Genomic DNA, 27,822 nt, shown 5'->3' with positions numbered 1-27,822 from the left:
CACTCGCTCTGTAAGTGACACTTGGTGACTATCGAGCTCTAGATGTCTGGTGTTGATGTGTGGGTGGGGGAGGGGGGGGGGCATAGTGGCAGAGCTCTACCATCAAGTCAGATGGTTAGCCTTGTAATGCTTGCATGAGCACATGTCTGTAAGATCTTTGTTAGATATCTGACTGGTGAATCACTTCTCTTTTGTTCCACATGAGTAACATTTTCTTCAAATGATGTCTTATAAAAGCCTTATCTCTATGACTTATCTATGTTTCTTTTGGCATCCTCATGTTCATGTCTTTGGCACTGACATAATCAAGGATAAATGGGTAGCTATTGGCAGCTTGCAGCTGTAGTATGCTGTTACTTTGACAAGGAGATACCATGGCTATCTGGCCTGTTTCAAGTGTGGCTACAGTTGCGAGTTAGATCCTCAGAGTTATTACTCTCAGGAAGAGATAATTTTCAACAAACTGCCTCAGTATCTGCCTGCTGCCTTTGTCCACATTTCAACCCCCTTACCACATATAGAGTACAAGTAGCCTGCTATAAATTCATCCCTTCATGTGCTCTTAATGCCCGACGGTTCTGCGCACCTTTTTGGCACTTTGGTGGGTGGAATATGGGAATTATGGCTGTAACAGTTTTCCCTCCCTTTGTTTGCTACCCTGGAAGAATAAGGATGTCCATATTCCCACTATGCCAACCAGGTTGGTCAAACCTGTGGACAGAGTAGCTGTGCACTAAGACCTGCAGTTTGAGGTAGATGTATCTCTGTGATGGAGTTGAAATTGTATATATTATGACTGTGGTATAACTGAGACATCGTAAGTATCTAGTCAGTAGCTCTCTGAGTTCTCACATGACATCTACTAGACCCTGCCTGTGAACTGCATCCTGGGATGGTAGCTGAATTTTTGTTGGAGATGGGACATACAGTGGTAGTTCTATTGCATGTGACTGGAGGGTTCAACTGGTACAGGCTGTGCAGGAGGTATTCAACTTGCCTGTGAGTCTAGTTAACAGCTGCCTCACTAATTGTAGGCCCAGTTACTCCCAGGTCCTATGTGAGAAGATCAGTACTACAAACATTATCCATTTCTTGCTCACAATTTCATATTTTCTACAAAATCATATTGTTTTTATTTCTTACTGCAATACAAGGTAAGATAAAAATAATGGGATTTTTTTAATTTTGTGGGCGTTATACATCCAATTTTCATTTTTTAAATCTTAGTTGGTGCGTAAAATCCTGGCTTTTGTTTGTATTTTCAGCTGTTTTGGGTATTTAGTTTAATTGACAGTCGAAAAGATTGAAAGTGTTTTCCAGTGCTTGATAAATTTTTACTTTTGAAAAAGATTGATCAAGAATTTGCATTAAATTTTACTTGAAAAATGGAATAAAGTGCGGCACTGAATCTGAAACGTTGACTGTGGCTTTTGGCAAATCTACTATGAGTAAGACAATAGTTTACAAGTGCTGTAAATTTTTCAAAGAGGGTTGAGAAGAAGTTGAAGATGATAACCACCCTTGTCCCCCTAGCACCTCACTTATTGATGGCAATGAAGAAATAGTAAAGAAACTGGTTCTTCGAAAGTGCTGAATTACCATCAGTAAGATTGCCAATGATGTTGGCATGTCCATTGGCTCATGCCAAGCATTTTTTTTTGTGTGGCATGAAACATCAGCAGCAAAGTTTGTTCAAAAATTGCTGAATTTTGACCAAAAACAATTTTGCATGGTCATCACCCAGGAATTGCTGGGTGAAGCTGTCAACGACCCAGAACTTTGAAAGAAGGTCATTACAGGTGATGAAACATGGGTATATGGGTATGATGTTGAAACCAAGGCCCAGTCATCCCAATAGAAACTGCCTGAAGCGCCAAGACCAAAAAAAATTTCACAAAGTTCACTCATATGTGACCATCCTTCTCACTATTTTCTTTGACTACAATGGGATAATGCATCATGAGTTCCTGCCTTATGGTCAAACAGTCAATCAGGAATGCTACCTGGAACTTATGTCACATTTGGGTGAAGCAATCTGAAGAAAACAACCACAATTCTGGCAAAACCACTGGTGAAAATTGCATCACGATAGTGCTCCCACTCACACCTCAATGCTTGTTCATGATTTTTGGCAAAAACAAAACCATTATGTTGCCTCAGCCACAATATTCACAGAGACAGTCCTCTGTGACTTCTGTTTATTCCTGTGGCAGAAGAGAATCATGAAAGAACATTGTTTTTCCACCACTGATGAGATAAACACAGAATCTCTGAAAGACTGAACACCATAATGAAAAGTGAGTGCCAGAAGTGCTTCCAGGATTAGAAAAAGCACTGGCACAAGCGTGTTATATCTGAGGGGGATTCCATTGAAGGGGACCAAGTTGTCAATGATGAATAAATAAAGATTCTTTAAGAAAAACAAAAATTCCCATTACTTTTTGATCACTATTCATATACCTATGTGCCATGCCAGTTGAGTTGTGTGTTATGTATATGGCCGTACCTAGAATTAGCAACAGTGCTCTTTCCTTTATGACCTGTGTACTGACCCGTATACTGACATGAATTATGGGTCAGAACTGAAACAGTACTGTGCAAAAACATCAAGAACTCCGATCTCCATTCAACGTCAAAATGTTGACAGATCGTAAGGTGATGGTACAACTACAACAGATGAACCCTGAAGTGCGAAACATGATGTGGTCTGTCTTTTCAGTCGTTCTGCGTCCTGCACAAATGTAAGAGACTGCCTAAAAACATGCTCATGTTGGCTTTTGCACCAGAAGAGTAACCATTAATGAAGTGTACAAATACTTTCTAGATCTAGTTTGCTTCCCTATCTGAAAAACTAGCCTGCTATGTGTTCAGCTATATGAGCAGTTCACAAAAGTGACTACCTGCTGTGATATTACTGTACGTGTCCTTAGTTTCTAATGGGAAATGCGTGTTTATTCTGAATTTTGGATGTGACTGCTGTTTTGTTCACAGTGGTTATATTAATTATGTTTCATAACATTTAGTACTTATTACTAGGAATCCACACTAACACATTAGATAAAGGCCTGAAGATGTAGAAGGCATGTATGTGGTAATAATGTATAAAGTAACAGAACACACTGTATGAAGATGCTCATTAATTTATGGCTGGTTAGAATGTACAAGTTGTTTTTGTAACGCTGTCTTACACAGTCTTTGACAGGTAGGTGAAGCTTCGTCTCTTGGCCATACTGTAGACTATGTAAGACGAGGTCTGAGTATCCACAGATCAGGTTTAAGCTATATATGAGGAGCTTTACACCACAAAATGTTCTTATTAGCTACTGTACATGCAATCTCTTTAGATAACTGCATCATAACTGTAAGTTATCTGATAGCAACATTACAAAGTTTTAAGTACAGTTTGTTTTCAGGTATTTAAGATTGTGCATAATAATAAATGTCAGCAATAAAAAAATAAAAAAAATAATAACCATCTTCCTTTAAAGGCTTATTGTCCTTATTACTGAGCATGTATTTAAAAGATATGAATGTGTAGGATGATTGGAAGGAATATGAGTTGGCATATTAAGTTTGAACAAATGGCCTTGCCACAGTGGTAACCCTGGTTTCCGGCAGATCATGGAAATTAAGTGTGGTCAGGCTGGGCTGGCACTTGGATGGGTGACCATCTGGTCTGCCAAGTGCTGTTGGCAAGCAGGGTACACTCAGCCCTTGTGAGGCAAACTGAGGAGCTACTTGGTTGAGAAGTAGTGGCTCTGGTCTCGTAAACTAACATACAACTGGGAGATTGGTGTGCTGACCACATGTCCCTCCATATCCGCATCCAGTGATGCCTATGGGCTGAGGATGACCCAGCAGCCATTCAGTACTGCTGGGCCTTCATGGCCTCTTCGGGTGGAGTTTAGTTTTAGTTTTTATATTAAGTCTGAAAGGACTGTGATTGTTGTTGTTTGAGAGATTGTAATGGCACAAGTAAATTTCCAAAATGTGCTGGAAAAAATAATATCTAAAAAAAGAATGTTTCACCTCTGCAAAGCAACACAATGGTTGCAGTTACTGCAGCTGGCCAAAAGGCACTCTGATAGCTAGTGTTAACAGGTTACAGCAGGAACTCTTCATAGCAGGAACTTTCATATAAAAGCTAAAGAGAAAAAATGTTGGAAAATCATTATTGTGTCAATTTTGTGGTTAGCCTTTTAATGTACTTTCAATCCATTATTGATTACACATTAATATGGCAAGGAAAAAGTGAGAAACAGTTGAGTTGTTTTTTGTTTGTAAAATTGTTATCTGGGGTGTTGTGCCCACAGAAAACTTTCAGAACTGTGTTTTTTCTAAGTATATCTTTTCGAATGAGAATGTACGCAAAAAAATAATAGAGGCAATGATAAATACCTTGATCAGAAGTCAATCCTATACATTCAGTTAGCCAAAATAGCAAAATGGAGGAAATAGCACAAAGGAGGTGAACTTAACATGGAATGTTTCAATGTTCAAACAACGACAGAAAATTTTCTCCTGGTTTCACAATTGCTCATTAGCAACCTACTTGACATTCTTGTTCCATCATCTGATTTTCTTCCTCTCTGTAGTCAGTTACTTGGGCTCTGTTTTCCGAACAAAGAGTAAAGTCTGGTGGATTTTAAAGGTGTATATAGATTCTGTGGGCACCAGTCAAAGTATTAACACTACAAGAGTAATATTTACAGTATTCAAAGAAAGTGTGCTTAAATTTTATTCCAATAGAAATTAGTGATAACTACAATTTTTTTGAAACATGGGACTTACATTATAAGTTTCAACAGCAGGAAATCTCGAGAAATACTCCAGTAGTTTGGATTTTCCAGAGCCTATGTTTCCCTCAACAGCCACTTTAAATGGTTTCTTCAAATTCCAATTTTCTTTTTCTATTTCCATCTTCTGCTTAGGAAATCTCACTAGGGAAAATATTCTGTAACATAACAAGTACTAATTTCAACAATATCATTCCACATAAAGCCAATTTTAATTTCAAATAGCACAAGGTTGTCAGTGCCCCAACTAAAAAATTAAAAGAAATAATAGTTATTAAGTATGACAATATTCTTAACATGTTTCTTACAAACAACATAATTTGTTTTTATTTTTTATATTTTTTTCTATGATTAATCTTTAGCAAAACCACCCACTATGTAAAACATTAAATATTGGTTTAGTGCTATAACACATCCTAAAACAACAATAAAAAGAAGAGTGAACCAACTTAAAACACTACAAAATAAACATTATTTTATTTATTTATCCACAAAATCATGTTCATAATAAGGGGTACATATTATTCAATAATCAAAAACAAATATATGTTCATTTTACAGCATTTTTTTTCACACACATTTCTTCATAAGAATGAATTGTACATCAAGCACCACTGCATTAAAGATTATAATGTGTAAGCAAACTGAAGGTTACATTTGACATCAATTGGTCTCCATAAATTCAGCAGCTGAATAAAAACAATGTTGGAGAAGCATACTAACGACTTTCTTCCTGGAGTAGTTATCATTTTATTGAGTAAAGCAATTTATTATTAAGTATGCTGTGTCTGTGATGCACACTGTGATGGTATTTATGTGTCAGATGAATGTTTCCAGTAGTAAAGGTGTAACATTATTTATTTAAGAGAGATGAAAATTCTTCCTAACTAATTAAATTGACTCTAAAATGGATATTCAGGAGACAGGCAGTATTCCTAATTTTTGAAACCTTGCTAAGTGATTGCATGTGGGTGGATCAAATCTTTATGATTAATTTTTGCATGAAAAATTATTGTGTATAGGCCCTGAGAAAGAAGTGGCATATGGAAAGGCAACAGTCAGTCTGAATAAAGCACACAGTTCTTTGTTCTGGTTAACTCTTCTCATTTCACATGAATTTTTTTTTCTAGGACTCAACACATACAGAAATATATAGCTGAAGACCAAATAACGTAACATTGGATGAAATAGTAACTGTGGTAATGCATTAGAATCTTTAACCTAATAATCTCTTAAACAATACATTCATCTCAAAAAACTGCAGTGCATAAATTTATGGCAGTATCTGCTAAGAATAAATAATATGGTTGCAGTTTTCATTGTAAATAAAACACACACTAAAAAGTGAGAAAACTGACATCAATTTTTCATTGGCATTAATACTAATTGATACTTTTCTCATAAGAGGAAGCTTCTTGCCATACATCAATGTCCCAGCTGATTCCAAGTAAGCATTATTTCATTTGTATCAGTGACCATAAGAGATATACGATGGGCATATAGATTGTTTTTGAAGATCAGATCTTACTGTTCTTTATATCCATCACCTTGAAGTACCCACTGATTCAAAACTGCCCTCTCTTAAATTCTGTACCATTTACACAAGGAGTGATGCAAGAATGACTGCTTAAACATGCAATGTAATTAGTCTAATCTTGCTTTTGTGGTCCCTGCAGGAGCATTACCTAGGGGATTGAGATTTATTCCTAGATTTCTCACTTGATAGTAGTTCTCCAAATTTTGTTGGCTGGCTTTTGAGTTATTAGTCATCCGACTTGTTTGATGTGGGCCTTCACAAATTCGTCTCCTGTGCCAACCTCCATCTCAGAGTAGCACTTGCAAACTATGTCCTCAATTACCTGCTGGACATATTCCAATCTCTGTCTTCCTCTACAATTCGTGCCCTCTACAGCTCCATCTAGCAGCATGGAAGTCATTCCCTGATGTCTTAACAGGTGTCCTATCATCTTGTTCTGTCCTTGTCAGTGTTTTCTACATATTCCTTTCCTCTCCAATTCTGCGCAGAACCTCCTCATTCCTAACCTTGTCAGTCCACTTAATTTTCAACAGTCGTCGGTAGCACCACATCTCAAATGCTTTGATTCTTTTCTGTTCCAGTTTTCCCACAGTCCTTGTTTCGGTACCATACAATGCTGTGGTCCAAATGTATATTCTCTGAAATTCTTCCTCAAATTAAGGCCTATGTTTGATACTAGTAGACTTCTTTTGCCCAGGAATGCCCTTTTTGCCAGTGCTAGTCTGCTTTTGATGTCCTCCTTGCTCCGTCCATCATGGATTATTTTTCTGCCTAGTTAGCACAATTCCTTAGCTTCATCTACTTAATGATCATCAATCCTGATGTTAAGTTTCTTGCTGTTCTCATTTCTGCTACCTCTCATTATTTTTGTCTTTCTTTGATTTACTCTCAGTCCATATTATGTATTCATTAGACTGTTCATTCCATTTAGCCCCATGATGTAATTCTTCTTGACTTTCACTCAGTATAGCAATGCCATTAATGAAAATCATATCATTGATATCCTTTCACCTTGAACTTTAATTCCACTCCTGAACCTTTCTTTTATTTCCATCATTGCTTCTTTGATGTACAGATTGAATAGTAGGGATGAAAGACTATATTCCTGTCTAACACCCTTTTTAATCAAAGCACTTCGTTCTTAGTCATCCTTTCTTATTATTTGCTCTTGGCTTGTACATTTTGTATTTTACCCATCTCTTCCTGTAGCTTATTCCTATTTTACTCAGAATTTCTAGCATCTTGCATTATTTGACATTGTCGAACACTTTTTCCAAGTCAACAAATCCTATGAATGTATCTTGATTTTTCTTTAATCTGGTTTCCATTATCAACCACAAGGTCAGAATTGCTTCTCTGGTGCCTTTCTCTTTCCTAAAGCCAGACTGATCGTCATCTATCACGTCCTCAATTTTCTTTTCCATTCTTCTGTACATTATTTTTGTCAACAACTTGAATGCATGCTCTGTTAAGTTGATTGTGCAATAATTCTCACACTTGTTGGCTCTTTCAGTCTTTGGAATTTTGTGAATGATATTTTTCCAAAAGTCAGATGTATGTCACCAAACTCATACATTCTACACACCAACATGAGTAGTCACTTTGTAGCCACTCCCCCCCCCCCCCCCCCCCCCCCCCCAATGATTTTAGAAATTCTGATCGAATGTTATCCATTGCTTCTGCCTTTTTTGATCTTAGGACCTCCAAAGCTCTCTCAAATCCTGATTCTAATACTGGATCCCCTATCACTTCTAAATTGACTCCTGTTTCTTCTTCTATCACATCTTCCCCCTCATAGAGGTCTTCAATGTACTCTTTCTACCTATCTGCTATCTCCTCTGCATTTAACAGTGAAATTCCCATTGCACTCTTAATGTTACCAGCTTTGCTTTTAATTTCACTAAAGATTGCTTTGAACTTCCTATACGCACAGTCAGTCCTTCCGACAATCATCCCTCTTTCAATTTCTTGACATTTTTCATGCAGTCATTTCATCTTAGCTTCCCTGCACTTCCTATTTATTTTGTTCCTCAGCGACTTGTATTTCTGTATTCCTGAATTTCCCTGAACATTTTTGTACTTCCTTCTTTCATTAATCAGCTGAAGTATTTCTTTTGTTACCATGGTTTCTTCACAGTAATTTCTTTGTACCCACGTTTTTCTTTCCAACTTCTGTGATTGCCCTTTTTAAAGGTGTCCTTTCCCCTTCAGCTGTACTGCCTACTGAGCTAATCCTTATTGCTGCATCTATACCCTTAGAGAACTTCAAGCATATCTCATCTTTCCTTGTTACTTTCGTATCCTACTTCTTTGCATATTGATTCTTCCTGAATAATCTCTTAAATTTCAGCACACTCTTCATTGCTACTACATTGTGATCGAAGTCTATATCTGCTCCTGGATACACCTTACAAACCAGTATCTAGTTTTGGAATCTCTGTCTGACCACGATGTAATCTAATTGAAATCTTCCCATATCACTTGGCATTTTCCAAGTATACCTCCTCCTCTCGTGATTCTTGAGCAGAGTATTCATTATTATGAGCTGAAATTTATTACAAAACTCAATTAGCCGTTTCCACTCTCTCATTCCTTGTCCCTCGCCCATATCCTCCTGTAACCTTTTCTTCTACTCTTTCTCCACCTTCAGCTTGCGACGTTGGTATGTATACCTGAACTATGGTTGTCAGTGTTGGTTTGCTGTTGATTCTGATAACAACAACGCTATCACAGAACTGTTCTCAGTGAAACACTGAGAGAATCTCTGCTCTCATAGACCAACACCTTTAGCCTGTTACCTGCAACCTACCCTCCAATATAAAATATAGCAACCATTTCCTCCAGTGACTCTCCACAGTTCTTGTTCCTTTACCACACAGTGCTCTGTTCATTGCTACGGATGCCATCTCTCTTTACACTTAACGTCCCTAATGCTCATGGCCTTACTGCTATTTGAATGCTACCTTTCCCAACACCCAATGGATTCCAAACCAACCACCTCCGTCCTAGTTGACATGATCATCTATATTCTCACCCACAATCACTTCTCCTTTGAAGGCATTACCTACAGACAAATCGGAGGATATGGCTACGGGCACACACATGCACCATCCTATGCTAACCTATTTGTGTGCCATCTGGAGGAATCCTTCCTAAACACACAGAATCCCAAAGCCCTCGCCTGGTTCAGATTCATTGTCACTTGGTTCAGATTCATTTATGACATTTTCATGATCTGGATTGAGGGTGAGGACACCCTATCCACATTCTCCCAGAACCTCAACACTTCTCCCCCATTCACTTCAGCTGGTCCTACTTAATCTATCAAGCCACCTTCCTTGATGTTGACCTCCACCTCAGTACCTCTGTCCATATCAAACCTACCCACCACTAGCAGTACCTCCACTTCGACAGCTGCCACCTACTCCATACCAAAAGACCCCCCCATACAGCATAGCCACCTGTGCCCCTCACATTTGTAGTGATGAGTGGTCCGTCTTGAAATATACCAAGGGTCTAACTGATGCCTTACAGATTGTAATTACCCTCCTGTCTGTGTACAAAAACAGATCTCCCAGGCCTTATCTTTCCAGTCCCCCAACAGTTCCCAAACTCCCACTGGTCCAGTCACAGAGGAGCATTCAGCTCGTGACTCAGTACCACACAGGACTAGAGCAACTGAATTAGATTCTCTGCCAGGGTTCAGACCACCTCTCGCCTTGCCCTGAAGTGAGAAATGTCCTACCCACTATTCTTTGCACCCCTCCCACAGTGGTATTTTGCCGCCGACTGAACCTACACAACATCCTCGTCCATCCCTACATCACACCTGCTCCAAACCCCTTGCCTCATATCCCTGCAATAGATATAGGTGCAAGATATGTCCCATGCATCCTCCAACCACCAGCCATCCTTCCAGTCTGGTCACAAATATCACCTGTCCCGTCAAACTCAGGACTACCTGTGAAACCAGTCATGCGGTCTACAAGCTAAGCTGCAACCATTGTGCTGCATTCCACGTGGCCATGACAACCAACAAGCTGTCTGTCCGCATGAACAGCCACCAATAAACTGTGGCCAAGAAACAACTTCACCACCCTGTTGCTGAGCACGCTGCCCAACACAATGCCCTTCATTTCAATGACTGCTTCAGAGCCTATGCCATCTGGATCCTTCCCACCAACACCAGCTATCCTGAATTGTGCAGATGGGAACTCTCCCTGCAATACACCCTTCATTCCCATAACCCTCCTTGCCTCAATATTTGTTAGTCATTGTCTTTAACCATCTACCCCCTTCAATGTTCCCATTCCAGCACTACACAGCCCTTTATTCCACTAACACATTCTGTCTTTTTATTTGTCTCATTTTCCGCTACCTCTCCTCCCCTCCCCCCCCCCCCCCCCCCCCCTTTCTCTGCCCCGCCCTCCGTCTAACTTTCTGACAGCACCAAGTTGCCCTACTCCCCACCTCATCTCTGCACGCTCCCAGCAGCACTTTAACATCCCCCACCCCTAACCTACTAACCCTTCCCCTCCCCACCCCAGCCTCCTCCTTACCCCCACCCAGCTGTCTCTCCCATAATGCACAGCTGCTCACAGTATGGCTCCAGGTGTCAAACTATGATCATATATGTGTTGGAGCTGCATTTGTGTGTGTGTGTGTGTGTGTGTGTGTGTGTGTGTTTTGTCTATTTTTGATAAAGGTCTTGTTGGCCGAAAGTTAACTTCCTGACTTTTTTTTTTTTTTTGTGCCTATCTGCAACTCAACATCTCCACTGTATGGTGAGTAGCAGCTATCCTTTTCATTATATTGTTACAGTCCATCCTGGATTTGCCATTGTTTTATATTCATGGAGTTCAGAAAGTGCAGTAAGAGAAGTGAATAATAGTTTTGTGAATCACTTCTGCTATCCTTCTAGTAAGCGGCTGTGGTTTCCCTTCTTAAAATCAGAGGAGCAGTTCTTTTTGTCCAATTGATCTATGGTATATTATGGTTAAAATATGAGCTAACTCAGATGAAAATTCTGTATAGAGTCTGACAAGAATCTGATCAGACCCTGGAGACTTATTCAATTTAACAATTTAAGCTGTTTCTCAGTGCCACCAGCAATAATGTCTGTATCACTTATCTTTTGAGTGGTGCCTGAATTAAAACTTGGAACTTACTTCTGTAATCCAAAATGAGATTCTACATTTCTGCTTTTGGTTTGTAAATTTTGTTTCTTGTGTCATCCACAAGTGTCTATTCATAAACTTTGGTTCCGCTTATGTATGACCAATGATGAGAATTCCTCTGGGTTTTGCGTGAGATCCCTCCGATAAACTCTTCTACTAGGTATACAGGGTGTCACAGAAAAGTTGTAACAAACTCTTTGGGGGAGACGGAGCATGTCATAAGGATTGAGAATTGCAAAGCAATTATGGCCAAAAACATTAGGGGCAAGTGGTGGAAGAGATTGAAGATCGGAAAGGAAACAAGAGAGTGATTCATTTGAAAGATTTATTGGACATAAGGACTACACATGGTGTACATCATGAATACTGCTCTCATGTTACAACAGGTGCTCAAATTTTGCACCACTGGAAGCCATGCATGCATGACAGGGATAGAGCATTGGCTGCCAGACATGCTCAAACACACTGAGCGTTTCTTTGATTGCAGCAGTTACACAGATGATTCTTGCAGTGAGATCCATTTCAGGCTCCACAAGATCATGATATATGGCTCCTCACAGAAAGGAATCAGGGCTCAATTAATTTGGTGAGTGTGAGAGCCAGGGAACTGGTCCACCACATGCAATCAATCAATGTCGGAATGACCTGTAGAAATGCCTATGAATAACCAGTTCAGAATGAGCAGGTCCCCATCATGTTGGAACCACAAGCTGTGCTTCATATTCTCTCTACCCACATATTAACTGTCAATTGACATTGTACCACTTGATGCCACACACCATGGAGGTTTTCTGCTGCCCCAAATGCTCACTGAGGTGATTGAAAACGCCATCCTACTGAATGTGATGTGGCCTTGTCAGTGAACAACACAGAAGCAGGGAAATGCACATCTCGCCCACTGTGTTGCAGAAACAACTGAGCAAAATGCACACAAGCAGGACGATCATCGGGATGCAATAGCTGCACCATTTGGAGATGAAAGTAGTGGAAGGACTCAGCGTTTAAAACGTGCTAGACACTGATATGAGACATTCTTAAGATCAAGACAATGACTTATATGCTGTGCTTGGATTACTCCCCATGAATATAACGCACTTCTCCAATAACAACTGAATGCACTGATCATGGGCTGCTCTCATTAGCCCTGCCACTTCTTAATCACCCATGCTTGTACAAATTTCAATGCAGATGTGCAAACAAACAGTGGTGTGTTTGATGTGTGACTGGGAAGTGTTCTCAATAAATGCATCCAGTGGCTCATCCATTGCATGCAGCTATTCCATACATTAGCACACGTCTGCAGGCTCACCATTCGTATACCATTCCATGCTCCCTTATGCTCGAATGAGGAAATCCTCATGCCCCACTCCAGTACTGTCGTGTACAGCACCACATAGCAGTGTTCCTCTCCTGTGCTCTGGTGTACAGCGCCATCTTGAGGCACACAACAATGTTTATAGCCAAGGGTTGCTATGCAATTCTTAATCCTTATGTTGTGCTCTACCTTCATCCAGAAGTTCATCACATTTTTGGGACACACTGGTATACCCATCCAGTGCTTCATCAATCATTATTTTAAACTTGAGCCACAGTTGAACAATGAGATACATTCCTCAGCTGCAGCACCAACCTAACTTATGACTTGATGCCCCATTGTCCAAGTAGCTAGCAAGCAAATACTTCCTTCTGCTCCTTTTATATGAATGTTAGGATAATACAGATACCTTCAACTACCTTATTAGCTACATAAAGTTAGTGGATGAATTGAATTGTACTACAGAACTGGAACAGGTGAAGAATTTCTTGGTATGATCACTTCTCAGCCACATTATTGCCTTGAGGGGCACATCATGTTCAAAATATGACTCTCACATTTTTCTGGGAAGGTAAAATCCAGAGCTTAATTAGACAAAGATGAAAGAACAATGGAATAGTGAAATAGGAGCTCCTGCTTAGACCCATCAGTGACTAAAACAAAGAAAAGTTAACTTTTTTATACTAACTATGTTATATTAGAAACAGGTCTGACATCATATTGCATCACATAATGACAAATGTTCGACATTCGAGCTACGACTTTGGGAGCACCATTTTTCATTATGTCTTTAATCACTTGAGCTGTTTAACCTGTATTTCTGATTAACTTACAGACAACAGAGGATTTTAAAGACAGCGGAAGAGCATCCCAAGTTTTACACCTCATCAACATCAATATCATTAAAAGAGAAATAACAACATTACACAACGCTGGGACACGAAATCGACTGCAGCTTGATTGAGATGACAAAGGAAGAGAGGAAGGTTAGAATTTAGAACACCATTAAACTACTGTGCTTATAGTTAGATCATTTGCTCAGCTGGATGACACAGGATAGGAATTCAGTTACGCCATTGTAAAATACTATTCCACCTGCTAGCTACCATACTGAGATGACAAACATATCTTGGGGGAGGAAGATAAATGCACATTGTATTTACCTACATTGATTTTGGACTATCAGTGTTGTCTTACAAAGACACTGCTGGAAAACAGTTCCAATTGAAAAAAATTCTGAGCTTATAAGTTCTTTGCAGACTAGTTAACTACCATAATTCAAAGAATGTAGCTGGAGTTGATTATATCAGATGAGTTAGATGACACAGAGAATGCCTTTGTAATTCGATAGTTTATTCATTAAAAATGACTCAGTTGCAGTGGCACTAGTTGTCTCAGCGACTCTAGCAGACAGCCAAATTCACAAAAACCAGACTCAAAGGTTCATTCACTATTCACGAATAATTTAACAAACTGTTAATTCCATAACACACGTCAACACACACCCCTATGAAAACTTTGAAGTTGGTGTATGATCTCACTCACAAAAAAGTTCTAAGTCACATTGTGGACTGAACTTGCAAAAACATCAATCCCAACATTGCATTATGCTGCCCAGAAATTAAAATACATAAACTTTACAAATCTGCATCCTCGAGACAGAGTTACTCACCCGTTTGAGTCTAGAAACACAGTCCCTTTATGTCTCAACACCCAAGAATCCATTAAACTTTGGTTACACGATAAATTGGTCAAATCTAAAGGCCGTAAATTCAACTAAATACCTGGGAATTACAATTACAAACAATTTAAATTGGAAAGAGCACATAGAAAATGCTTGGGGAAGGCAAACCAAAGGCTGCATTTTATTGGCAGAAGACTTAGAAAACATAACAGATCAACTAAAGAGACTGCCTGCACAATGCTTATTTGTCATCTTTTGGAGTACTGCTGTGCAATCTGGGATCTGTATCAGGTAAGATAATGGAGTACATCGAGATAAAGTTCAAAGAAGAGCAGCACATTTTGTATTATGGTGAAATAGGGGAGCGAGCGTCACTGAAATGATACTGGATTTGAGGTGGACACCATTAAAACAAAGGTATTTTTCGTTGCGGTGGAATCTTCTTACGAAATTTCAGTCACTAGCTTTCTCCTCCAAATGCGAAAATATTTTGTTGATGCTGACCTATATAGGGAGAAACAATCATCATAATGAAATAAGGGAAATCACAGAAAGATATAGGTGTTCATTTTTTCTGCACACTGTTCGAGATTGGAATAATAGAGAATTATTGTGAAGGTGGTTCGATGAACCCACTGCCAGGCACTTAAGTGTGGTTCGCTGAGTAGCCATGTAGATGTAGATGTAGACTAGCTTTCTATCATTTATTTCAACTACTCCTTTTAGCTTGCTTCCTATTGCTACTATCATCTTTTCTCTACAAAGCCACTCTGTTCTAGTGATGTGCATTATATTACAATTTAATAAAACTTTTGGGCCAATCAGCCAACATTAATAAAGACAGTTCCTTAGTACATCATGCTTGTATGCTTACTAGAATGACATCAAACACTATATATTTGAAATGAATATCTGCTCATAATATATTGAGCTAACATTAATATTTTATTGCTAATCCAAAACATAAATAATCTTCATATTTTCAATATATTAAGTAAGGATGCTAAAGATTAGGAATAATGTGATCTATTTTTGCAGCTGTGTTGTGTGCTTGTATGTCTGAAGTATGATTTGGTGAAATTTCTACCTCTTTCACTCGTGACAAGAGTTCCATGTAAAGACACATCGATACCTGCTGGTTAAGCCCTGTGGGTCAGCCAGCTTAGCTATCAGAGTACTTGCTTCAGCCATTAACCACCTTGATTACTCTAAATGGTGTATCACAGCATGTTGGGAACAACAGTACCTCTTTCAACTTTTCGAATCTTGGTAAACTGCAGTCCCATTTACACACAAACACGTCCTGCCCTGCAGCATTTTTGAGGGAAGTACCACTAGTTTTCTAAGCTGGGCTGCAGGTTTGCAGCTTAAAATGGGCGCTCTTAAGTGCTCTATATTCAGCATCCCTTGCCAGTATTCAGTAACACACTGAAACCCACACTCTGTAAGTCCCCCGACCGTTAGTGTCACTTGCAACGTCCGTCCAAGCTATTCAGAACCTCATTCTTCACAATGTAATTACATGTCCACTCAAATTAAAATGTTAGTGTTTATAATATAATCTCTCACACCAGTCACATGAAGTGATATAGGAAAAATGTGATCTATGTATATCAGGTTGGCTGGAAAAGGATTTGAATTCTGCTCCTGAGTCAGGTGTCTCAATCACGATACAACTTTGCTTAGCTCATTGAAAGAACCATTACTCTAAATATAGTTTAGGGAAACCACAGGAAATCTAAACCAGAATGGACAGGCAGGAGCTTTCATGTTGTTACTCTACAACATAAATTTATGTCTTGTGCAAAGCATAACATTGTTCATTGCTTGTGCTGTTATGAACCAAGGATGATGAAATCAGGAGAGACTAACTAAACGCGTCACATGCTATTTTCATGTAGAATATACATGCTAACTAGATTTGATCCAAAAATTATAAACACAGATCTTTTTTCCTAGACACCTATTGGCACTGAGTAAGGGTTATCATAATCCTGCGGCTGGCAACATATGGCACTTCCATGAGTCTAGTGTAGAAAGTTGCACATAAACATAGGAGCATTAGTTTCAGTTTGAAAACATGGAAAATAAATTAGAATTTAACTTCTTCTTAATGTCATCATAATCAGAAAGGGAAAAACAGAGCATAACATCAGCTGTAGTCCATTTGTGGACCCTTAACACTCTAGATATGATTTATGAAAACCACAGGAAACTGGGATATCAGGACTGGGATTTGAAACCCCTTGCCTTGAATTACATGTGTAAGTGAGTGCACTCCAGGCAAGACTTTATTTCCTACATTTCCGTTCTCTGCTGAAATCAAGTAAATCCACATAGCAGCTACTCAATGAGAGGAATTTTCCCTTTTTTTTCTAGCCACACTGGCAAGAGCCCATTAGGGTAATATAATTAAAATACCATAGAACTTGACTTTAGGTAATTACTATTTAATGATATAGACTAAATGATTATTTACATAATACATTTCCCCCCCTCTTTGGACAATCTCCTTTGGCTGTTTTTAAGTATTATGTGATGTGATCATCACTATGATCTTCTGCTGATCCTGATATGTCCGTAAGACTACGCTGAGAACAACATTGATACATAGTACAGTTAATTTGCATTTATTCTAATTATTGACAAAATCATTGCTGATTTTACAGGTGCTCCAAGCTTATCAGTGGTCAGAAAGTGATTGATTACGTCCCAACTGCTGCATCAGACAGGCAGGAAATCTTCCTCATGAATCATGTCTGCTGCTAGAACTATTGCAGAGTGTTCACATTCAGGAGACCACACATTTCCATGCTAATTCACGCCACAACCAAATAAATCATGAAAGGCAGAAATGTGGATTCATTATTAGGTGAAGGCAAGAAAAGTTCACAGTTGTTCCTCATTAAGATGTGAAGTGTTCAGATGTGTGTCCACATATGAAAGCTGTTCAAAAAGTAAAGTGACTTTTCAAATTGCACTGGCAACGTACATTCAATTATTGATCTTTTTTTGATTATGCTGCTACACATGTCCCAAACATATGTTCACAGTTTCAAGTGTACAGCATACTTCATTTGTTTTTGACATACAGAAAGGTTAGACTTTTTTAGTGTGCTTGGCAATTTTCAATTATTACAAAAAATGGAGCAAAGAATTTGCGTCAAATATTGTGTGAAAAATTGAATCAAGAGCACTAAAAAACTTGAAATGTTGTCAGTGGCATTAGGTGAGTGTGCTCGAACTTAAAAAAATGTTACAAGTGGTACAAGCTCTTCCAAGGTGGCCATGAAGATGTCAATGATGAACCTCACTCTGGATGCCCCAGCACATCAAGAACAGATGATAGCATCAAAGCTGTGAAAAAAACTGTTTTGGAAAATTGTCGAATTACCATAAGAGAAGTTGCTGAGGATGTTGGCATATTGCTCAGCTCATGTTATCCAATTTTTTTTTTTGCATGTTTTGGGCATGAGATATGTATCAGCGAAGTTTGTTCTATAACTCCTCAATTTTGATCATAAGAACCGCTGTATGAGCATCACTCAGGAGCTCTTGAATGACATCAATGATGATCCTGATTTGCTCAAAAGGGTCACAACAGGTGACAAATATGGGTTTTCGGTTATGACGTTGAAACCAAAGTCCAATCTTCCTAATGGACACATCCCGGAGATCCAAGACCGAATAAAGTACGCCAAGTTTGATCAATATCGAAATTTTGTTCACTGTTTTTTTTTTTTTTTTTCAATTACTGTGGCTAGTGCATCATGAATTTTTGCCTCAAGGTCATACAGTCAATAAGGAGTATTACCTTGACATTACGTGCCATTTGCGAGAAGCAATACGCAAAAAACATCAGGAATTGTGGAAAAACAATTCATGGCTTTTGCATCACAACAATGCACCTGCTCATTCATCATTGCTTGTGAGAGATTGTTTGGACAAAAACAACATGACGATCATACCTCGGTCACAATATTCACTGGTTTTGGCCCCCTGCGACTTTTTTCTGTTCCTGAAACTGAAGAGGCCTATGAAAGGACAAAGATTTTCAACAATTGAGGAAATAAAAACTGCATCGCTGGAAGCACTCAAGGCTGTACCGAAAAGTGCTTGTGCGAAGTGCTTTGATAGTTGGAAGAAGCATTGGCACAAGTGTAGTGTATCCGAGGAGGATTACTTTGAAGGAGATAACATGAATATTGATGAATAAATAAATATTTTTTCATAAAAATATAAAGTCACCTTACTTTTTGAACACACCTCGTATGTACAGAAGCCTGACCTAATGGACAGAGTGTATGCCAGATTTCTATCTGGGGATGACAGTTATCTGGGAAGCAGACAGAAGTGGCAAGGAATATCAACCAGATTGCCTAGGGTAAAGTGCAAGGTTCTGTTGGTACGAACACCATGTTTTTGTGGGGTAAGTGTACCATGTCACTGTCCCATCCAATTCTGAGCAGACCTAACTCTCTCATCACTGTCCAAATGTCTTGTGTTTCAAGGCCCTGAGACAAGTGGGTGTGCAGAGCTTTTGTAAACTTTTACTGCACCATCAAGGCAATGGCAGAACCACCAATACTGGGAGGACCAAGTCCTGCTGATGAAATTAAGATTGAATCTTCAGATGATCAACATGGACCATTAAGCAGCTACTTAGGGTTGTTAGTGGTTGTGTACACCAAAATTCAACCAAAAGCTATTTTAATATCTAGCAACAAACATCATAAAGTAGTAACGGTACTTGGAAGTAAATATGAGGACTTAAAACTATTTGACCGTAACCCTGCAAGACCTTTTATGAATAAATACTTTCCTTGGAGACTTGTTTTAAGCTATTGTTAAGGCTATGTTTACATTTTTTTTCCACCATTAGCAATATACAAGTAGCACTCATTCTATATTCACAAATATTTATATTCAAGACTTGAAATGTTTCACTTGTTATTGATGTATATTTAACCTCTTTTAGCTCAACTACTGCTGTGGAAATAAAAGTAATACAGTAAATGATAGAGTTTTCCTGTTGATATTAATTTACGAAGTTAAGCACTCTACCAGCTTAAGTCAACTTCTTAAAGTATCGAAGAAGACTGTATTAGCAAATTTTCCACTGTTTGAAAAAAAAAGTGTTGAGTCCACCTTGCTACCAAGAAAGTAGATGAACAACACAGTTTGAATAGTGTGACGGCTTATCATGGTCAGTATTATTAATGACATAATACAATACTGAATTCTTTAGAAGGCAAAGGAGACAAAAATTGTTCCATTAATAGGTCCAGCATGTACCCCTACAGTGTGATAGAGCACAGTAATTATAGTTTACTGTGAATATAAAATGTAGAATTAGTTTGTAACTTGCACTCCTCTCTAATAACATAACTCTTAATTTGTTCCACATCCATGAGGGTTCTTCTATGATAGAATTTGTGGAATACAATTAATTAATGAGTGCATGAGTTTAGTGGAAAAATTTATGAAAAACCCCATTAGTTATGCTTAATATCTATGAAGATTTATCATAATTTTTTGAACATCTGCTTGACAGATTAAGACCATTCAAACAACATCTGGGAATCCAGTTGTTTAACATCCCAACTACTGCTGCTAGTTCGTTGTGCAAAGACACTCCCATTTTCTAGGCACAAATGCAACATGAGATTGTTGTGCATTACAGTTTAAACCCTCAATAGGTGGTGCTGTACTTGAATGTTGTTACTCATCAACATAAATCTGTGTGTTATGCAAAACATAATATTGTTCAACAGCTGTGCTGTTGTGAAGCAATCGTGATGAAATCAGGAAAGACTGTAACTAACCAGGTGTCATATGCTTACTGTCCATAGAGTTGCTACTTTTATGTAGAATACAGGTGCTAGCTAGGTTCGATTCAAAAATTATAAATAAAGATATGTTTTTTCCTAGATGTCTATTGGCATTCAATGAATAAAGGTTATCATAATCCCGCTGCTGGTAATTTATGGCACTGTCATTAGACTGGAAATGAAGCCCCATGCTTCTTGACAGAGCATAGGGGAACGATGCGGGAAACCTGCACCGCTGTACTAGGCAGGGTCCTAATGGAGGTGGTTTGCCATTGCCTTTCTCCGACCGTAATGGGAATGAATGATGATGATGATGAAGATGACAACAACACCCAGTCATCTCGGGGCAGATGAAAATCCCTGACACTGCCGGGAATCAAACTTGGGACCCCGTGCTCAGGAAGTGAGAATGCTACTGCGAGACCACGTGCTTCCGATATCATCAGACTAGTGCACATAAATATAGCAACAGTATTTTCAGTCTGAAATCAAGGTAAGTAAATTAGAATTTAATGTCTTAATATCATAATTACAGGCAACACGTAAGGTCAGATGGAGAAAAACAAGGCAGGAAATCTCTCTCTCTCTCTCACTCACACACACACACACACACACACACACACACACACACACACACACACACACACACCAGTTAGACAAAGGATAAAAGCAAACCATTATGTGCCGTTTTAACTGTGCCTATGCCTCACTCACCCCAAGCCTCCAAGTGGTACCTGTCCGCATTTTGTAAAATATTATTTTCATTCTGTAATTTCTATAATAAAATATTATCATTCAGTGATTCCTTTTAGGCAGGTTTGTTTAGACTGTACTGGTCCTGAGAGACAATATGGTTACTCTAAGGAGGGCTAGCCAACAAGTTAATTGTACAACTCGGTCAGCTAGCATCCAAACAAGACCTCTAAAATTCCACAAAGTTCCTAACAAGGAGATGTTTATCCCATCAGTCTCTATCAACCAGTTGGTTACAATACTGAAACCAAATTCTTAGGACTTTGGCTGCAGAATAACATCAGACGGAATAAGCATATTGAATATCTCAATGCAGAACTGAGCAAAACATGTTACCTTCTCTGTTCATTAAAATCATGCTGTAGTGAGAAAACAGTATTGAATGCATATCATGTGTACTTTCATTCTCGTCTTAGATATGGGGTCACCTTCTGGGGAAACTCTAAAACAGCTAATAGCAGTTTTAAACTACAAAAAAAGGGTCACTAGAATCTTGTTTGGGTGCAGCCTAGAGACTCTTGTAAGCCCCTGTTTAAGAAATCTGGTATTCCTCCATTACCATGTGTATACATTATGGAAACCCTTTTGTTCTTTAAATTAAATGTAATAGGTAAGGACTGGAGACTGCAAAAAAACTGTGATATACATGATCACTTTACCAGACAAAACAGAAACTTACATATGACTCGAATCAGCACAGCACTGTGCCAAAAAGGTACTTTTCACATGGGAGTTAAGCTTTATAACAAACTTCCTAAAAACATAAAAGCTATCACAGAGGTCAATAGATTTGGAATAACTGTAAAGTCATATTTACAGCATCACTGCTTTTATTCCATTGAAGAATATTTAAATTTATGAAATGTGTTATATAAATACTTACGTGTAAAGTGTATTATTGTAACCTTAAATATGTATGCCTTGAAAACACTTTCAGCCTGTATATTTATAACTTGACTTGTCCAGTGTCTTATGCATAAGCTGCTACGTAGACAACAGGACCAATAAAAAAATCACCTTCAAATAAACTACAGCAGATAGGCTCAGTTTGCATCCCAGTTTTTGTCACTAAGACAATTCAAAATATTAAGTACTTATGAAGATGACTACAAACAACATATGAGTGGTAGTCAAAGTTTCAATAAACACCTCAAAAAAATAACTTTATTTCATTCTTTGTTTGTTTGCAGGCAAATGTTTGCAGCCTTGATACACATTGAAATCCCCATACCACAGTACGATATAATTCCACTAGAGGTGCCAAAACAAAATGGTGCAATCTATCTCTACTTTACCATTTTGTTTTTGGCTTCTCTAAACGTGTTCTCGGATATCATCATGCGGGTATTTTAATGTGTACCAGGGTCGCAGGCATGTGCCTCCAAACAACAGAAAATTAATTGTGTCCTTTATTTTTATTTAGTTATTTTTTTATGTGAGACTTTATGGCTACCCGTTTCAGATACACTGGCAGCTAGTTATCATTATACACGAATATCTTAAACTTCCATAACATTCTAAAGCTTCAAATGTTATCTAATTACCCAATCTCCACTGCCTGCTTTCCTTTAAAAGTTACTGTAGATTAAAAGCACAAAGGAAATAGTTACTATACATTAAAGCATTTCTTTCTACGTAAAACTTGAGACAGGTCTTGTCAGCCAGCACTTCCAGCATCCGACCTATCAAACAGTGTTTGAAAGGTTACAGGAAAAACAGAACAGACACATCATAAAAAATAATAAGTACTAAACAGAGCACCATATTATGGAAGAAATGGTGTTAATAGCTGATTTAGGAAAAGCACAGACAACTTAAATCTTAATGGCCAGGTGGGATTTTTGAACCACTGTACTCCCAAATAAGAGTTCACCATATTTCCAGTATGCCTATTCAGATACTGATGCGCCATTTTGCCAGTAATAATCAAAGAGTAAAGGGAAGACACCAGCAAAAATCACCGTTCTAGAAGTTGGTATGGTTTCATTTAATTTAACTCTTCCATTTGATCATGAATCATACAAAGCTTGTAGATGTGATACAAGATACATCAATAAAATGAAGTAATAATGGAGACTTATGAGATGATTGCTGGGCATAGCAATTATAGCGACCATGATACACAATTTCTCCAGATTAAAAAAAAAAAAAAAAAAAAATCCTGTAATATATGTGGCTAGTGTGGAAGAAACTTGTTCACTCTTCAAAATATGGGACCAACATTTCCAAAACAGGCTCTGGTTTTTACAGTCCTCGATAGGTGCAGTCATTCATGTGTTCAAGAATCTTTCTTATAAAGCTTTTGAGATAATCTAATCTGAGGGAACCAGACTTTCCTTGGTTTTACAAAGATAGGCAATCACCTCTCATACGAATCAGAATGGCAATGATGTTCTGCAAAGATCTTACTGAAAAATCATGCCACAGTTGCCTGAGACTGCAGGTGTGTGTGTGTGTGTGTGTGTGTGTGTGTGTGTGTGTGTGTATTGTCAAGGCCATTGGATGAAAGCTTTAAGTGTGAAAATCTTTTTCTTGTGCCTATCTGGGACTCAGCATCTCCGCTATATAGTGAGTTGCAACTTTCCTTCTCATAATATGACAAATATCTGTAGAAATCAGAGAGACATTGTCCCTGACACTCCTAGGAAAGACATCAGGTGTAATGACATTCATATACATAGCTTTAATGTGTTAAAGCACTGCAGATAACAATGGCTATGTTGAGCCTTTGTTGTTATCATTGTATAAGGAAATTGTTAAAACATTACATGTCACGTGTTCCTTTATAAATTATTTAACATATTTTAGGCTTCACAGCCTATCATCTGGCACACCACTTCTGTTATAGAGGATATTAATAAAGATGTGACATTAATTTAGCTTTCTTATTGTATATTTGAGAGAGGTACGTGATGAAAATAACACAACCACCAACCATGTTCGACAGCTGATGAAATAACACCTGTCTGAAGGGTGTGATACCATTATTTCTTTTCACACACAAGGCTGAACCTAACACGTAAACAACAATAATTTGTTCATCACTATCATAATAAAGTTATAGTTAGCTGTTAGTGTATTAAGTACAGCACTAATATTAATTTTGATATTTGTCATACTCATACACAGTGTATTGCGAATAAGCTGTGCCATATATTAAGGTCTCTTACTATTCCATTCACAGATGAAGAATGGTATGAATGTGGTGTTGTTAGTCTAATTTCAGCTTCATGAGCTCCATGTGATCAATACATGGTTGTGAAGAATATTCGCAGTTTCTAACCCAAAAACAGTTTCTTGGAATTTTCTGGACTAATTTTCATAAGATATACAGGATGTGCCTTTAAGTGTCAGTCAGTTGTCAAGTATCCCACATTTCTGTTACTCTTTCTTGCTAGTAGGATAAGCTAATTTCATAAATAATGTTTTGTAAACTTCATAAGGAAAGACAGCCTTCAGAGATATTCTGAGTCTATATATGCATTAACAGGCAGAAAATGCCACTGGTGGCTAATTCTGTAACATATACTAGCAACAAATTATGATTAGTGCTAACCTACTCATATTAATAATCATGGGAATTACTATCATATTACTTTACATATATTCAGGTATGATAAGATGAAAATATCTGCTTTGGAAAACCCACTGCTCCTATTGTTATATCACCCAACTGCTGGTTTTTTTTTTCTAATACTTCAAATAAAGCACTGATGTAACTTTACACATACCACTATCTGTTGTCTATATAGTGACAAAGTCAAGATCTGTTTGTATCAAACATAACACGTTAGAATTTACATACAAACCCAAATATTGCATGTAGGAGGAGCAAATAATGAAGGATTATTTTAAACTGGTTTTGAATCTCTACATGGAAATCATTTTTACTTCTAGTACTATGGTTGTGAATTGCACAGTTTGTCCTGAATTCACTCTTATTAATAACCACAAATACTATTAGGAAATACGTGTATGTCACATATCTGTACAAATCCAAAGATCACTGAAGAGGATTCAGATTAGATATTCCAGTATCAACTTTCCATAATGTTCTTTTCCTACTTTAGCTTCACTCCCCCAAAAGATTACGCATTCTGACAGTATTGGGAGAAAGTATGCAAGGTTTGGCAACAATCCTTCCTGTAAGTCAACACAATGAGATAATTCCTAATTGCAATGCTGATATGTAGAAATTTCACATGCAGAGGATCACCCAGTTGTCACCATTGATCCCTACTTCTGGTACCTGTAAATAATTTTATTTCTTTTGAATTGTATAATTATGAGTCTCTTTTGCAGTAAGGATTACGCTGTCAAACATCACAGTTTTTGAAGAATCCTCCAATGTTCCAAATAAATCATTTAGGTCAAATACACAAGAAGGGCAGCACTAAACCTTGCAGGACAACGTACATAATATTTCCCCACTCTGAACTTACTACCTGTAGTATAACTTGTTAATATGACACATTGTTTTCTGTTGTTAAGAGAAGACTCTATTCATGCAGGGGTAGTGTGTCTTAATATGCCATGCCATTTTATTTTAACTTATAGAATTTTATGATTGACACAAAGCCCTTGGCAAAACCACAGACAGACAGTGTTACTTTTCTTGCTTAGTTTTACCATATCTGAGTTTGTGAGATCATATCATATTCTGTTTTCTCGACAGAGTAGTCATTACATATGTCAAAATGAGCTGTAGACAAGCAGTTATTCTCAGAAAAATTTTTCAGTTACTTTCTAAAAAAAAGTGTGAGAACATTGGAAAACGGGATATGGGACCATAATTAAGTCACTTTCTTATCTTCATTTTCATTAAAGAGTGTTACTGCTGCATTCTTCAGACTTTCAGTAAATACACCTTAACAGCACTACACAGTCAGTACATGATAATAGTATTTTCATTAAAATACTGTCCTAGCCAGAAGAGTCACTGATCTTCAGTGACCTAATGCTTTTTGTGATTTCTGATTTATCAAAACTTCTTAGACTGACCTGATACAAATCCAGCACACCTGAGCATTATTCTTGTATGAGGTGTACTTATGCTTTGTAAGTGATCACACACACACACACACACACACACACACACACACACACACACACAGTCTCTGGCTGCTGAGGTCATACTGTGAGCAGGAGCAGCATCTCTACTATATTGTGAGTTTACCAGTAATCTACCAATAAAACAAAGCCTGCCATTTGTCTTGCCCACAGCTTGGCTTAGATGATCATTCCACATAATAACTCAATTCACTATTGCTTCCCGGTATTTGCTCTCATAACTAACTGTAAATGTAACTCATTAATTGGGTAGCCACAGGCTACCACTTATTTACGTTTAACACAATTTCACATCACCACATTAATAGCAAGTTTCCAGTGTTTTTATCAGACTGATATTTTATGCATATCTTACTGTTTTTTACTACAATGTTTATCAGTAAAAATGTTCGCACATAGAACTGTCTCTCCTCCAAAAAGTCTGATTGCAAATAACTATAATTTCTCTAAATTGTTATTATATATAATAAGAAGTGGTGGTCCAATCATACTACACTAGGGCATGCCAGATATAACTTACACTTTTTCTTGACTCTTCATCCAGAATAAGATGTGTTCTACCTGTCAAGTGAAAGTACAATTGTGCATGTTGAATATTTTTGTCATCTAAAGTAGTTTTCAGATAGAAGGTAATTTTGTTCCAGAGAGTGTTATGTTTAAATATAGAATATGTTGCAAGAATTTTTCAACAAATATAGGTGATACTTCTAGGGATCAGTTCTGCTCTTTTCCAATCACAAAGAACAATTGTCTGCTCACTGAAATCTTCAATATATTACAGTGAAGAGTGCTACTAATTCAGCTGCAAATTCTGTACTTTTATGTCAGGCTTTGAGATTCAATAGTTTCTGCTGGTCTTCCACACCAATAGTAGTAATCAGAGTAACAGTTAAAAATCTCTTACGGTGAAGTATGACAGGTTACAGAAATCAAACACGAAGAGGTTAACATTATTAACAAGCATAGCTCTGTCCAGCTGTTGCAAATTGCAGTGTGCTGAAGGATCTGTTATGGGATCTTAATGTTATATATTAACAATGTACCATGTATTATCAATCTTCTATGTATTAACAACCTGCTCACAGTGCACAAAAGTTAGATATTTATAACTAGGCAGATAAGACAATAGCTAGGAACCCAATCAGAATGATTTGGTGATGAATTGTTCTGGTTTCTTACATGTCTTGAGGAATTACTCCAGAAGTAAGCATCTTAGATTAAACTTTAGTAAAACAAGTCTAATTTACTTTTAACTAAATTATGAATCTGATGGAACACAATTTAGTGGCTGATAATGGTACTGACCCAACAACTTATCTTAGAAGACAGGTTAAGGAAAGGCAAATGTACATTTACAGCATTTGTAAACTTAGAGAAAGCTTTTGACAATGTTGACTGGACTACAGTCTTTGTAATTCTGAAGGTAGCAGGAGTAAAATACAGGGAGAAAAAGGCTATTTGTAACTTGTACAGAAACCAGACAGCAGTTATAAGAGTCTAGGGGCATGAAAGGCAAGCAGTGGTTGAGAAGAAAGTGAGACAAGGTTGTATCCTGTTCCTGATGTTATTCTGTCTGTACACTGAGCAAGCAGTAGAGGAAACCAAAGAAAAATTTGTATTAGAAATTAAAGTTCAGGAGATGAAATAAAAACTTTAAGG

The 27,822-nt window shown here is 37.8% G+C and overlaps 1 protein-coding gene across 2 annotated transcripts in view; it reads right to left on the bottom strand.

The window, feature by feature from the left end:
• The window catches only part of LOC124605469 (thymidine kinase 2, mitochondrial-like), a 125,741-nt gene that overhangs the window by 63,734 nt on the left and 34,185 nt on the right, over positions 1 to 27,822 (bottom strand). For both annotated transcript variants that reach the window (XM_047137171.1, XM_047137172.1), the window contains exon 2: positions 4,792 to 4,954. In XM_047137171.1, the coding sequence (XP_046993127.1) occupies positions 4,792 to 4,954 (163 nt within the window). The remainder of the gene's footprint in view (positions 1 to 4,791; positions 4,955 to 27,822) is intronic.

The sequence above is a fragment of the Schistocerca americana genome, chromosome 3 (genome assembly GCF_021461395.2).
Source record: "Schistocerca americana isolate TAMUIC-IGC-003095 chromosome 3, iqSchAmer2.1, whole genome shotgun sequence".
NCBI lineage: Eukaryota > Metazoa > Arthropoda > Insecta > Orthoptera > Acrididae > Schistocerca > Schistocerca americana.
Note: the sequence above shows the minus strand (reverse complement) of the source record. Positions and strands in the feature narration are given on the sequence as shown.